The 16,512-nt window shown below is 30.4% G+C and overlaps 1 protein-coding gene across 1 annotated transcript in view; it reads left to right on the forward strand.

The window, feature by feature from the left end:
• The window catches only part of LOC142328329 (uncharacterized), a 47,739-nt gene extending 46,824 nt beyond the window's left edge, over positions 1-915 (forward strand). The window contains exon 11 of the mRNA XM_075372034.1: positions 432-915. Within this exon, the coding sequence (XP_075228149.1) occupies positions 432-668 (237 nt within the window). The 3' untranslated portion in view covers positions 669-915. The remainder of the gene's footprint in view (positions 1-431) is intronic.
• Positions 916-16,512: the final 15,597 nt, after the last annotated feature.

Here is a 16,512-nt window from a genome sequence, read left to right on the forward strand (position 1 = left end):
GAATCCCGGTCAGACATGGCATTTTTCATTCGCTACAAGTTTTCATCTTCACATCCCCACGTACAAATTTCTTTGTAAGATTCTGTGGGGAATTAATTCATCGATCCAAAAAAAACTCATTCAGATTTTCAATATCTGTTCCGATTTTCTTCTTTTTTATGGTTAAATTTAATTTTTAGAATGAGTGTAATAGCTTTAATATATAGGCACTTCAGCCACTAGCTTGGCTTGTTTCATTAATAACAGCTCTTCTGTTTAGGACTAATGCAAGATAGATATTCATTTTAACGCACTAGTTGTTTATATGAACTATGATTGAAATCAACAGCTGACTCCTAAGATGACATAGTAATTTTTGTTATTAATAAATTCCTCTTAATTTATTTTTAAAAAATAGATGTAAAAAATATACTTAATAATTTTTGTTTCAGATTTTAAAAATCGATCCAACCACAGGGAAATTAATTACAAAGATTGAATTACCAGCATTACAGATAACATCAGCTGCATTTGGTGGGCCTAACCTGGATGAACTTTATGTAACATCAGCTAATATTAATCCTGAAACACATCAACCACAAGAACAAGAAAATGGAAAAAACGGTTGTTTATTTAAAGTAACTAATTTGGGTATCAAAGGAGTACCAATGTTTAATGTTAAATTTTAAAAGAAATATGTTTCCAAAAATGGATTAAAAATCAGTTACTTGTGTGACTGAGGTTTATAAGATAATATTTTGGTATATAACCCTTTAAAACATGTTTCATACAAAGTTATCGCCATGATTTCAAGATTGTTTTATATCAGGGTGTTGCAAAATGTTTAAATTACTGTGAGATTTGTGGATGTCAATCATCAATAGAGTTTTAAAATTAATTAATCTTGTAATGGTAATAAAGCAGTTTTAAAGCATATCATAATATTTCTTTTATGTTTTGAACAAAACAAGTTTAACTACATTATATTTAATTAAATGCATCATAAAGTACATGCATACATACATGTTGTACTCAAACAGACAAAATTGATTTAAACAAATTTAAAGAGACCAATATTCATATATTTTTGATAGACCACAAAAGTTTGAATCATATTTGTTGATATTTTTCCACTGATGTACAGTGAAGGTAACACAGATTGACAAAAAACATTTTTTTAATGTTTTTCTAAGTGTTATATCATTTCTTGAATTGCTTTTTTGCGTATATTACACATCTGTAAATACAATTTTTTCTATCACCTTTAGTTTTTAATAAATTACACTTCAAAAATAATTAAAGGAAAATATAGTTAAAAATCTTTAAAATTTATAATTTTGCATGGCCATACCTGTTAGAATTATTTTGCTGAAGCTTTTTTTTTATAAATAGCCCCAAGCACACCCCAAATTAATGTCTAACAGTAACTGGCTAGCCCGTTAGTATTCCATTTCCCTTTATAGTGGCTTTCCATCACCAAAATATCTTGGTGAAAACGTTCACAGTTTTTGTCACTTACGTCTCTGAGGTTGTCCACGAAAAAATCCAGGTATGAGTGGAAGAAATGTTTTTTCAAAGACATTTTACACCCCATAACTCTGTATGAAGTAAGAACTTGATTAACAATATCGTGGTAATTGTTTGATTTTTGTTTGCCGAGAAAATGTTTGCAAAAATATTTAAACGAAGCCCAAGCTACATTTTGTCATCTTTGACCTCTCTTATTTGAGGACCAACAAATATTCCTTCTTTAATTTTTCCTTTACTGACATTCGGAAATTTCTGCCTGATGTATAAAAATCCAGGACTATCTGTCTTCATTGCTTTTACAAAATTTTTCATTAGTCCTAGCTTGATATGGAGAGGGGTTAAAAATATTTTTTTGGGGTTCAACTAAGAGGCTCATGAATAATATTTTTCCCATTTGGAGTTAATTTGTCTAGTTTCTTCCACTCTTTGGTAACATAATGTTTATCTCTAGCTCAGCTGTCCCATTCGCAAAGAAAACACATATAGTCTAACTGCATGCCTAATAAAATAGTTACAAATTTCAAATCATGTTCCAGCTATATTTTTTATAACTTATTTTTCAAGAACGCCTTTCATCACATCGTAAGTCTATTTCAAATTAATACCATAAGCAATTGGTATCGAAGGATATTTGTTACTGTTGTGTAGTAGAACCACTTTTAAACTATACTTGGATGAATCTATGAAAAGGCACCAGTCCTCAGATTTACAAACTTGACCTAAGTGCAACATAAGCTCATCAATATTTATACAATAAACCAAATTATTTTTCTCAATAAAGTTCTGAAAAAATTTCTTTTTGTCGGCTTCGAAAGCCTGAAATTTTTGTATTTTTTTGAAGTAAATTCCAACCTTGCAGTCTTCATCCTAACTGTTCAGTTTGATTTTTTGATAAATTTAAATTCCTAACAAAGTCATTTAATTCACCTTGTGATATAAGATGTGACTTATTGGAAGATAATTCAAAATCATAATCATTGTTGTCTTCTTCAGTACTACCTGATTCTTCATTTCTGCTTTCGAAACATATATTCACAGGTGGCTCAGGAACCGGAATAATTTCATTGTGAGACACAGGCCTGATTGCAGATTCCAATGAAGGATATTTTACAGTATGTTTATATTTTTTTAGAAATTCCAGACACACTTGTTAAAAGAAAGTATCAATCTGTTACATGATCCTTTGGTTCACGCCAAACCATAGGTACACCAAATGGCAAAGCCTTTCATGTACCTTTCAGCCATCCTATTAAGTATACAGAACAATTGTAGATACTATATGGAGCCCATTTCTTATCCTGATCACCAATTTTACACTGAAAATATGGATGATATGCTTTTTTAATTAAAGGTGTAATGTTTTTTTATTTGATTTTACGGTAAACTCACCACATGCGTAATAAAAGGCATCCACATCATTTATACAATTTTGAGGAATTATGACACTACACTGTTAACAAACTTAAGACAGCAATAACATTGAACAAAATTAATTCATTCCTAAATCCAGTGATTAATACAAACACAGCTGCATTTTCAGCAACATGTTTTGACCTTCACAAACATGATTAATCTTGTCCATGAAGGCTCACTCTTCAGTATTAGATATGATGTCATAATATGCGACTAAGATATGATTTAATTCTTTGTCTGGTATTGTTTATTTATAGCTTACAAATTATGTTAACAAAGTTAAACAACAAAAAATGAGCTAACAAAATACAATATAGGAACTTAAAATGCTAACTATACGTTGAAAAATTAAAAAAATCCTTTAATTAAAATTAAAAATTTTTCAAAAATGATGGGTGACAAAAAGATTCTGAGTTCATATTCATTTTCAGCAACTAAAAACAAATTAAAATCATGTATTGCACGTTAGGAAATAAAAATTATTTTTATCAGTGTAATTAATAAAGGTAAATCTGTAGAATGATATTGCCAATCTACAGATTTTGTACATTTTATATATTAATTAATACTTTTTCATTTTTCCAAATCATTCTGATGGTGAAGTCATAGTTGCAGTTTTCCCCAAAAAATCATATTTTTGTAGGGGTTTTATTTATTTCAGGCCAGTCATCAAACTATTGTACTATCTACATACAACTGCAGTTATTTTCATCACTTTATTTCAGTAAATCGTATCTTAGTTAATTTACGTGGATGGATTTGATTATACATGGTTTTAATAAATGCTCAGTTGGTCTAAGATATGTATAAAAAGGGATTCAGGTTATATTCAAAGTAATGGAACTGTGCTTCAAAAGATTTTTCAGAGCTTATTACACAACTCCACCAGAACTTGCTGTAAATGATACCAGATCTCAAAGTAGATAAAACATTTGTTTAGTATGTGAAAATCTGAATATTTTTATAAAATTTTATGTTTGTAAATTTCATATTGTTCAATAAAGTTGAAATTTTTACCTTTTTAGGTAAAATTTACAAGTAGTGGTTTATTAATTCTAAAACACCAATTAAATAAAAAGAAGAAAAGTGCCCTTATTAGATGATGTGAAGATTTATTCTATAACAAAAGAATCAATAAACAGATGCAAATAACATATAACATATGTAATTGTTCCACACAACAGTGCATGTATTTCTACACAAGTAAAACATGTATGTTTGCACACACACACACACACACACACAGAGAGAGAGAGAGAGAGAGAGAGAGAGAGACAAACAAACCAAGTGCTAACCACAGATTATTGTTTGTAGCATTTGTATGAGTTTATTTTATCTGTTCATGAATCTGCGTTCACTTTTCCCAAAGTATTAACCAGTGAAGTCATTGCAGTTTAATTTGTATACTCCTGGGTTGTTACGTTTATTTAATACACACCTTATTAGTTTGAAGATTTTATGCATTTTAGCAATTTTGAAAATGATCCAGAAACCACATTTCCTGAAATTCTGGAAATTTTTTATGAATGTTGGATAATGTGTATTTTATTACTCTGCGTGTTTTTATTTTGTACTGTATTTTTATTTATTTTTTTTGTAACATGATGTCTATAAATATACATGAATCATCATTGACATGCCATAGATATTTTATCGCATTTTAATGATAACTGACAGCCAAGAATTGTGTACATATTAGATGATATAGTATGTTTCATGTTTTTAAAATTTTAAACTTGATCTAGCCAGAACATTATTCATAATGTCAAATGATCACTTGAACACACAGTATGTATAAAATGATAAGGATATGAATTAATAATAAAGTAACAATAACTTAGAAAAATATGCTTACTAAACTATTAAAATAAATTATAATGACTTAAAACATTTGATGATGGTAAAACAGTTTGGTGCTAAAAGGAAACATAGAGAATAAAAACTGCAAGGGAAAATAAAAACTTAAATAAATAAAGCAGATTACTGAGCTTTTTTTTTAACATTGTCCCTTTCTTTCTTTTTCTTGTTTAGCCTCCGGTAACTACCGTTTAGATAATACTTCAGAGGATGAATGAGGATGATATGTATGAGTGTGAATGAAGTGTAGTCTAGTACATTCTCAGTTCGACCATACCTGAGATGTGTGGTTAATTGAAACATTGTCCCTAAATAAACAAATCAAGACGGATCATAAAAAATGCTGCATAAACTGGTTTCTCATGATGAATGGCTTTTATTATACAATGTCATGTAAAAAATTATTGTAATCTGCTAAACCCTGAGAAATACAATTATAGTAACTCTAGGTAATACTTGATATCTTTCAACAGATGATAGAGAGTATAGCAAACCACAGACCAATGTGATTTACAAAATTAGTCTGTAGTACATGATCCAAATGGAGATTCTTGGCCATTAAGAGCAATGTAGATTCTAACGAGGCATAATTTCATTAAGCATGCTCACAACCATTTTGGAGAATGCATCGGTTTTAGACCAAATCTCATATAACTGTCTTAATTTGGAAATATCAGGTTTCTCCAAGGTATTTGTAGATATATTAATTTGACTGATAACATCTTTGAACAGAGATAAAATGGCACCTAAAAGGAGTTGGGGGATATGCAGTTGTTTGCTTCGCTTTATTGAAGTTTATTTCTAAAACCAAAATTTTCCATATTTTTGACAAAAGCAATGTGTTGTTACCTTATTTACTGTGATAATAAACATTAAACTGCAATTAAAAAATAAATCTATTATTATTGTTAAATTATATTCCATGGTTCATGAAGATTTTTCAGTTATTTATGTATTCTTATGCTTTGTTTAACTGCTGTGTATTTACTGTAAAATTCAGTTTCCTAATTAAAATACTGAACAGAAATTACTGGTCTAAAAGGTTCAGAGAATAAAACAAAATGCTTTTCTAATCTATAAACAAGCAACATGTAATAAAAAAAGGAAATACTTACTGAAGTGGAGCTAAAAAAGAAGCTCACAAAAACTGTTTATAATTTTTTTTAAATTATTCTTGAGCACTTATTTTGAAAAATATATCACCTTCCTATTCCTACAGATGCTCACTTGGAAGAATTTTAAGCTCTACATTAAATTTCCTTTTATTTATGTTCAACAAAGATGTACATTTTCTCCATGAAAGCTTTTACAAATAAATCTCCATTTTTATCTGATTTATTTCAAGACTCCAGCTAGCTATTAGTCAAGCTGAATTCTTGTTTACTAATCTTCTTTACAGATAAATATAAATGTGATGATATATTTAATGATGGATTCAACAAGGTTTTACCTTGTCCATTGGCAGTTATCATAAATCTTACATGTTTGCTTTGCCTCATTGACAAACTAGTACGTTTGTCAATCAATTTTATGTTCTTACATTTTGTTATGGATAGGTACAGCCTTATACTCATAAGTTTGATAAAGTTTATCTAAGTTTATTTATAAACAGCACATATATTTTGTATATAAGTTAACAATATTAATTGTTTAGATGAATGAAATAATTGCTTACAAAAAAGTATGAACATATAATTTATAGTTTAAATTTTACATTTTGAAACAAAATTATAAAGAAAGAATGCATAATAAAACAGAAAAAAACACATGTACGCAGATCCTCACAAATAACTCAAATTTTTCAACACTCCATAAAATTTATTTTAAGAACTGAACTGACTTTGAGGAAGAGGTTGAGAATTCTTCTTGTTATAGAGAAGACAATTTATTTATAACTCCTGATTTTTTTCAATTTTTATATGATTCTGTGAAATTTTATTTAATTTTCATGGTGTCAAATTACTTGGAAAGAATTGAGAAATGTGATCATGTATTTATCTTTCGCTTTTTATTAGTTTCTTTAAAGATAATGTAACTTGTTTCTTCAAAATTAATTGGATTCAACAATAAATTCTATTTAACATTCATTGAATGAAAATTATCATGATTTTATAAACATTTTTCTGTGATCAATGTTAATTATTATTAAATTCTTACAGAATACTACTTTAAATGTACTAAATTATAATTGTAGTTCAGCTTTCTAGATCAGGAAAATAGACAATTAAGACACAAATATTTTATTTATCTTTGAAAGCTCTTCAAATTATTGTACACTTTCCAAATTATCCTGATATGTAAAACCTGTTGAAAAATAAGAAAATTCTAAAAGGTATTGGTTTCATGATACATCAGGATATTTTATGACAAACAAGTAGGAAGAGAAAAAAGTTGAATGATCTAGAAATAAACGAAGGGGAAATAAATGACACAAGCTAGAAATTAAGTCAGATTTTGGTATATAATCAAGAAGGTTAAGAGTGCATGGTGAGGTCTAGTCTACCAGGGCTTATATTTATAATGTTTCAGGTTAAATTAGAAGCAGGATGCCTAGGGTTTTTTAAAATGTTGATATATACCTCTTGGAAACACTTATAGAAATAGACAACATTGATAATTCCTTCAAATTTTTCAGAGTTTAATTTGCTTTAGAACTTACTGAAAACTATTATAAAAACTGTGCATGGCAAGTTAAGTGGAGAATTAGTTTCTGGATTGAAAAGTACGGGGTAAAGAATATTCATATGACAGAAGAGAAGGGTGATTTTTTGAATTTATCATTTGAGGGAAAAGTATATTTGGTAATATTCAATTATTAAAGTGAAAGAAGAGAAGGGGAATGGCAACTGAATTCCAAAAGACTAGAAAACTTTTGAGGATTATGTGAGAAATATAATACTTGTAGGTGATTGTAATTACAGTATTAGGGATTAAGCAATAATTTTTAATAGCAATGTTAAGGCAATTATAATACCAAAGAGAGTGTTCTTAATTGTAAAGGGATATGTTTTTCTAGAACTCTGTGAAAACAACAATTTAATAATATTCTTAATGGAAGTATTTCTGTTGAAGAAGGAGTTAACAAATTTTGAGCCTCAATAATTTCATTAATATATTTTTGTTGTACTTCATTAAACTGCTTAGGAGTGGTTATAATTGTTCAGTTACAACCAAGTTTTTTTTCAGAATGTCTATCAGATTAATATGTAAAGTAATAGATAATACATCAACTGGGAGACTTGTGGAGAGACAGACAAATGCAACGGTTTGATAGGTAATGGGAAAAACAAGAGTGCATGTATTTCATTTGTTGAATTTATATAGAAGTAACTCAAATGAAATCAAAGAAAAATATTTTGTTGAGATAATCATAGAAAATTATATAAGCAACAAAATCTGACTTTGTGTTGCATTTAGTAGATAAATTCAAAGTAGTTGGAGATTTAAAAGAATTCTGGTACCGTGTTCGATATTTTAAGAAAAAAGAATTCAGGCGTGATACACAAATAAAAGCAGATGATTAATGATTAATATCTACTCGAGCTTCTTAATTTCATTCTGATCGTAGTACTAATACATGATTCTGCGCAATACATGACGGTTGAAATCATCCACTAACAGATTGGCATTTCGCGGCCTATTTTTCCAGGCATTTCAAACTGGACCAGCTGTCGTTACTACAGCACTCTTTAGCTTTTCTACATATCCTTTGTACTGACCTCCGACTAAGCCTCATGCTTCGGCAGTGAGTTCTTGAACTTCATCGGTGTTAACGGCACTACGGAATTCAAAGTCAGATAGCTTTTGAAAAAATTAGTATACATTCTAGATTACATTTCTCAAACCACTCTTAATTATACAGCCATGTTGACCGGAAAACGCAGGTGTTTCCATCTCGTTAATATTACACTTAATATAATCGCAGAAAAATTACGAAAAACAAAAAAATCTTACTTATGACAAGATAAAAAAATATAGGTTAACGTAATATTCTTCTTAACTTTCTTTGACACAACACGGTACTGTTAAATAAACTCACTAAGAAACTACACGAACTGAACACATGGAAATCAAAAATCCAACTAATTTATTAGATAACACAGCAAAGGGCATAATGAACCCATCAGACTGAAGACTAGCATTGCAATTAATATACAATGACATCATAATAGGAGAAATGAATTCTGTAAGTTATGAGTCATGCTACTATAACATTATCTGCTATTGCACAACAATCTCTTATCCATGAACAAGGGCATAAATTTAATCCTTTAGGTCTACATCAGTATACAAAAATAATAAATAAGAAAATTATGATTAAAAACAACCGTGTTTCTGAACAATTTTGTTATTTTGATTAGTTATTTATCATTTTATTATTTGTTTTATTAACCTAAAGTAAAGCCCCTTTTTTTATTTCATGTGCGACTTGAAATGTTGACATAATTGTATTCATACAATTGTATAATTTATTCATGTATAATATAATCAGTTAACATAAATACTGATTAACACATGTAGTGATGTAAAGGATTCATGAATAAAATACAAACAGCATTCATGAACAGAACAGATTTTATTTTCAACTGTATTACATAGTTGAGGCTGCACCGCTCGCTGAGACTGCTATTTCAGGCCATCATATGTTGCCACGTTTTTAAGTCGATTTTTATGATCCTGTAAATGATCCTCGCCATAAAATGCGAATGTTTATTAATTTAAACTCTACAAATATGATTCTAAAAAATTAATGCTCGATATTGAAGGAAATCTTTTTTTTCTACACTTAATGTTAACCGAAATGTGATTGAAACGACTTATACGCTTAAATAATAGTAGTTTTTGGTTTAATTTTAATTATAATTATTGAAAAACAATTGTTTAATCTACCTCCATAAGTAGAGAATTTTTATCTCGATCGATTTTGGTTTTATAGTAATTCAAAGTTGACGTTCTCAAAAAAGTGCAAAAAATCGTGCGTTTTCTGTTTTTCACGCTCCTGATTTTCAAACGAATGACTGTAACTAAGATTGGCCAAATCCAGTTATCTCAATTAACCCCCGAGGCAGAAGAAAACTCACCTTGTGTGACATTGCCGGTTGCCACACCACTCCCTCCGTTCGTAGTCATCATTGGCTTAATCGGAGGACATCTTCTAGCCCTCGAACTGATCACACTCCACAGTCATCAGCCGGCCTCGGTGATATGCTACTGATGCGAATGCTTCAGAAGACATTCCCATCAGTAAATTCCGCCATGTCTCAGCCTTCTCCGGAGGCATCGGACACCTGTAAACTACCACGTAGCCCTCAGGAACTACTCTACTCTACCAAACTCGCAGAAGCACGAAGACCCCGCACCTAACTTTACGGACAAATCCAGTCAGCGCAAAAATAATTGCAGTTTCCAACGATATCTTAATTTTTATTGAGCGATTTTTTTTTAACCAAGATACAATAGTTTGATCACAAATACCATATTTCATGGCGACCAATAGTGAAGCCACAGTTTAGCTGTAGTAGTTATTATATCTATATTGTCAATTAAGATTACTTCACAAACAGGTAATTGATCAGGTAAATCCATAAAGTCTTTCAATTGCATGTTTTCAAACAGTCTTATCTGTTCTTTGAGGAAAGTGGTTCTTGATGAGTGGCAAAAAGATTGGGATGCTACTACTAACAATAAACTTCATCCAATTAAGAACACTGTGTCACTATGGATCTCCTCATGCAGAAATAATCGTCAAGAGGAGGTTATCACTTGCCATTTAAGTTAAGAGGAGTGAGCCTAGTAGGCACACTAGGCCCACTCATTGATATCTGATGACGCAAACAGATGCATTTCTTAGTGCTCATTGCAATGGCCAACTAACAATTCACCCATCCTTGAGGATTTTATCTGTTATGCAGGATTGTGTCACAAGTTTAAACTAGGTGCAAACATGTGAACCATGCTAGGGGATAATGAAACTATGTTATCTTATGTTTTAAGATTTCTTAGGACCATGCATTTACATTTAAATATTTGAATTACTGTAGTGTATTACAGCTATTTATGTCATTTGCCATATAGCAGATGGTAATTTTATTATTTTAATTTTTTCACCCAAGAAAAAAATTCGAAAAAAAACTTAGTCTTCAAGAAACATGTGGAACATTAAAATATTGCCATCTATAGAGAATAATAATTCAAAATGAATAACTTAATTTTATCTTCACCTGTAATTATATATTTGATTTCATTAGAAGAATGATATCCAAGAAGACAAAAATAATAACACCAGAAGCCTGTGAATAATCATTGCAAACAGCAATGATCTTATATCTATACATCAATATTATACAGTGTTGCTTCTTCACTGGACTTAATCCAAGTTTCAGATAAAATTATAATGTTCAGTTTATTCTTCTAACAACAGGTCACAGAATCCTCAAAATTTCAATTCACACTACTTATGTTTTGGTATAAAATAGTCAAATTGCCACTACTACTCAGAAAACTATTGTCAATACTATTAAAATAACTGAGAATCATGATAAGCATCTCTTATTTTGTAGCAATATACTTCTAATTTTATGGAGTGTGCAAAACATTCTGAAAAGTATTAGAAGAAAATTAACATAAATACAAATCTTTAAAAATATTTATTTGAAAATTAGAAAACAGTAAAGTGTAAATAGAAAAGAAAAACATTGCAGTAATGGCTGAATCATTATCCTACCTGTGGGTTTGAAAGTAGGCACAGAATATGTGAAACATTTATACTCGTGTTAAGAATAACATGAATAAATAAAAATAATTAGAAAATAAATTCTGACGAAATAACAGAGAAAATAAAGTAGTCAATTTATTCAAAAAATTTTATCAATCAATCAGCAATTATTTTTTTATCTTGGTTGCATGTTTATTTGTTGTTGCATTGTTCAACTAAGACATATTTGTTCCCACACACGAAATAACTTACACTCATGCTATCTTCTCATAATGTGTATTGCATACTATATATTTAAAAAAATTGCATGTAATGTAATATGACGAGATAGTCAAGGAACTCTGTGAACAGGGAGTTATAACTTGTCAGCTATAGCTTGTAATGTAATTACACACCATTTATCAAATAAAAAGGGTGGGCTGCTGTGAGCTTGCTCTGCCGAAGTCTTGTGCCGTCTAGTGTGAGTCAGTCACTTCAGCCATTGGCAGGGATTGTCCCATGGGTAAGGGTATCGGAGCCCCTACTACCCAGCCTGGATTAAATTTGTGGGAGGCGACTGACCGGGGGAATTCAGGCAGGATCTATGATCCGGGGCATGTCCAACCATCTTTCCACCTGCACCTTGTGACAAGTCGACTGGTGGAAATATAGGCTACAAAACTTTCATCCTCCACAATATCTGTGGCAGAGGGTCCATGTAAAAACTCTTGTTCAGAAGAGCCTCTGTCTTTGCAGGCAAAGAGGAGAAAAAGCAACAAATTTAGCAATAAAGAAGAGTTTATTGTTAATCGAGAAGATGGATCGAACCAAATTTCGACCGAAAGACAAAGTTGTAATAGTGAAATATTCGGTAATTAAGAGAAGAGAAGGAGATTTTAGCAAGACAAGTCCTTTTGTAATAGCCCAAGGCATCACAGAAGCTGCTGGTGAACCAGTAAAGGATGTAAGGAAGACTGCAGTAGAACTATTCATTGAAATGGTCAATGACCTACAATCCTCACAGTTGTTAAAGGTGAAGAAGATTGGACTATTAGACATCGAGGTAACACCACACAAAACACTGAATATGTCAAAAGGTGTAGTTGTATGCAGGGACTTTCTGAACTTCACTGAAGAAGAGATAGACAAAGAAGTCTGCGAACAGGGAGTTATAGCTTATCATCATTTTAACACCCGGCGCAGTGAAGAAGTACAACCATCCGCATCACACATATTAACATTCAACAAGTCAAAGTGTCTGGAAAAGATAAAGCCTGACTTTCACATACTAGACGTTCATCCGTTCGTTTGTCCCAACACCATTGCAATGCTTTGGATGTCAGCAGTATGGACACAGCACCACGATGTACTAGGAAACATCTGTGTTTGTGGTGAACCTCTCCATCCTGATGACCTATGCAGGGATCCACCTGTGTGCATCAATTGTCAGGGGAATCAATCAGCTAGGTCTAGAAATTGTCCAATATATAAAGAAGAGGTAGCAATCCAAGAGATTAAGACCTCTCAAAAGGTTAGCTACATCAAAACGAAGAAAACTGTTAAAGCTAGATTGCCGAAGACAATGTCATATGCACAAGCTGCCATCTCCTACAGCTTCTTTCAATGTAAAGGATGTGATTGCAGAGCTGGCTCCAGCATTAGCAAGTATCATTGAATGTATCGTCAACAACAAATTTAGGAATCATCCATTCAGAGAGGATAGTTTAAAACAGAAGAAGAAAATACCAGCTGTTAAGCAAAAGAGTTCGTCTTCTTTGAGAAATGAATCCTTGAAGATGAAGGACAGTGAATGCAGGCAAGAGAAGAAGCCTGAATCAAAAGTAGAAATCACCAAAATCCCCACTCAGGGAAGTGACAAGATAGAGATGGAAATACTAGAAAAAGAAGATTTACCAAAAAATGAAAATGGAGCCCCCAAAATCACAAAAGGAAAATGGAGGCCTTTAGCAGAGAGGGCAAGAACTTTTGACATAAAAGATACTTTTTTTTCTTTTGAAGTGGAAGGGTCTAATGACCAAAGCAGTCAATGCCCCTAAAACTTCAAATAAAAAAGAATACACAATTTGCTGAGGATTGAATTTTAACTAGCTTATTAAGATTACCACCAGAACTATATCACTAATACTGTTCTACCCTTTCTCTGCTTTACCCTCAGAATGCCAAGGCGAGTATATAATTCCAGCTATTCAGTCTTTTTTGCATTAAGCTCTTCAGAGTAAATTTCTTTGGTGTTTTGATGACACATTAATAAATAAGTTGGTGTGATAGACAGATTTTTACCTCGTTTGCCATTAGACTTTTATCAATATCCATTCTTCTGATCATCTTGGTAATATTACCATACACTGGATCCCTGGTACTTTCTCAAAAGATGATATGCATTTATAATGATGATTTCTTAATGTTCACAAAATGCGCTTTTAAAAGCTTCACAAGTTTTAGAAATGCTTTCCTCATTGCTTTTTGTATTACCTTAGATTTTTATGCAATAGCATCTATTAATTGTTCAAGGTCAGACACCTCATTTTTAAATATTAACCTATTTTGGTAAATTGTTTGACTTCAATTGTGAATGAATTGAATTGAATTAATTAATAATGAATTGACTTCAAATTGTTCAATTTTAACCTTTTGATTTTTAATTAAATATGCCTGATAGTTCAACAGCTTGAGTTTAGTTATTAATTTTATTATGAGATAATATTACGAGTTCTCAAATTTAGTTTTTCAAGCTGTTAAAATACCAAGAATTTCATTAAAGTTGATAACAGCATACATACAGAGTTACATATTATCACAAGGCTTGGTCGATTACAAGGATTCATCTACAAGCACATATCGTGTTCTATTCAGCATCAAATAGCTAATTAATGATTTTTATGTGCTCCCTGATATATTTATTATACACCTATCAACTTCAGACAAATACACACTTATCAGTCTTTGCTGGATAAAAACAGCTTTCACAAATAATGTGAGCAGATTTCATCACACATAGGAAAAACACTGGTTGAAAGTATTATGCCATAGTTTTCGATAGGTAAATTTAGCAATTTATTAAAGATACTATATTATTGTAAATTCATCATTGAGCATGTACCAGAATAACACATTCTTGTTGCCTACACACCTTTAGAGGAGTGTAGCTGAATAGATTATAAATCCGGTTAAGAGTGTCTCCCACACACCAAAAAAATTGAGAAAGAGCAAAGATTTACTAAAGCAAAGTTTGAACCAGTTCTCAATAAGTATTTTAGTATTCAGAAGAAAAATTTTTTTCTGCAGCATATATTTTAGCTGATAAATGCAAAATACTTAAATCAGTAATGCACTGTTTCCATCCTGGATGATGATTCCCTAATACTGAACAATTAGTCAGAAGATGACTATTTAATCTCTACAGGCAGCCTTAAAGTCCTCCTTTAGATGGGAATGTTTATCTTATTTCACTGTTCTCCTCTATGTACACTCTCTCTTTCACTATCCACAGTTTTCTTTACCCATGATCCCTTCTTGTGAAGGTATTCTGAGAGTTTAACTAAATGCCAACCTAATCTGTGCTAAGGATGTTGAAACTTATGTTTAGCATTTGTTAGGTTTGATTTACCGGTATAAATATTAGTACTTGAATGGCCTCTACCGTAGACCTGGTGTCTCATATTTAAGACCAGGATGTCTCATATTTAATGTTTAAACAAAAAGATCAAGGTACTTGTAAAGTCAAGCCTCTTAACATGTACATACTTTGTTCAATTCCTCTACATTCTCTGTAACTGTTGATTTATATTTGGAAAGTTATAATATAATGGTTAATAGCTCATATCATTTAATTCCTAATACATACTGCTTTCATAAAACCCTTCCTTAAGAAAATCAGCATGCCTTTTTAGTGTCTGAAGTTAAGGCTTTTAGTTACACTATATTTTTAAGCTAGTCAGTGCAAAATCATTCACTGCTACCACCATATATAAAAATACATTGATATACCTTGGAACTATGGGCAAAATGGATACTCGCTCTAGAGCATATTTTGAAATGTTATTCTGGGAGGGGGGCTTTAAACTTATGGGTAGACCATAATTTTTGCAACATCTCAATCCCAATACCCTACCCTTGTTCCCTTCCTTTCGGGTGGAGTTGTATGATATAGGCACAGAAAATTTGTCAAATAATATTGAAACCAGCTAAGGAAGTGTACAAACTTTTCCACATGACTTTGTGCATGAAGGTTATTAAATAACAGAAACATATGACTTTGATTAAAATGGTTTTAACATTGCCAAATTAAACACAGAGTAATATTTATTAAGAGAATTATTATTTTTTCTAACTTATAGTAAATATATATGCATAAAATAATATATATATATATAAATATAATATATAATATTAAGTTTTTATTTACTACATTATTTTATATATATATATATATATATATATATAATTTTTTTTTTTTTAATATAAATATAATGTTAGGTATAAAGTGGTATAACATTAGATATATATTTCAAGGAGAGCATTTTAACTATAAATCATTTTTTTTTAATTAAAAAGATATATTTAAGGAAAATGTTTTTTTAATAAAAAAATGCTACTAAAATAAATATTTAAATTGTAACATATGACCATTTACATAAAGAAAAAGAAGTAATAATGAAACACAAAATATAAAAAGAAGAAATTTTTTAACATTACCTTAGAAACTTCAGCATCAATTTAAATCATTCACAACATACAACACACATACACAACATGTAAGTTATATTATAATAAGGTAATCTATAGTATTATATTTAAATTAGGTTATTTTTGTTGAATTAGATTTTTAATGTTTAACTTTAAATTTAATTTAAAATTTTAGTATTAAATGTTTAAGTATATAATTTTAAATTATGATGATTTGATTTTCCATTTAATCTGTAATTGAAAAATTTATTTAAATAAATTTAAAATAATTAAAATAAAAAATAAAATTTTTAACATTTTGAGAAATTATTGTTGGAACTTTTTGATTTCAG

The sequence above is a fragment of the Lycorma delicatula genome, chromosome 7, assembly GCF_047948215.1.
Source record: "Lycorma delicatula isolate Av1 chromosome 7, ASM4794821v1, whole genome shotgun sequence".
NCBI lineage: Eukaryota > Metazoa > Arthropoda > Insecta > Hemiptera > Fulgoridae > Lycorma > Lycorma delicatula.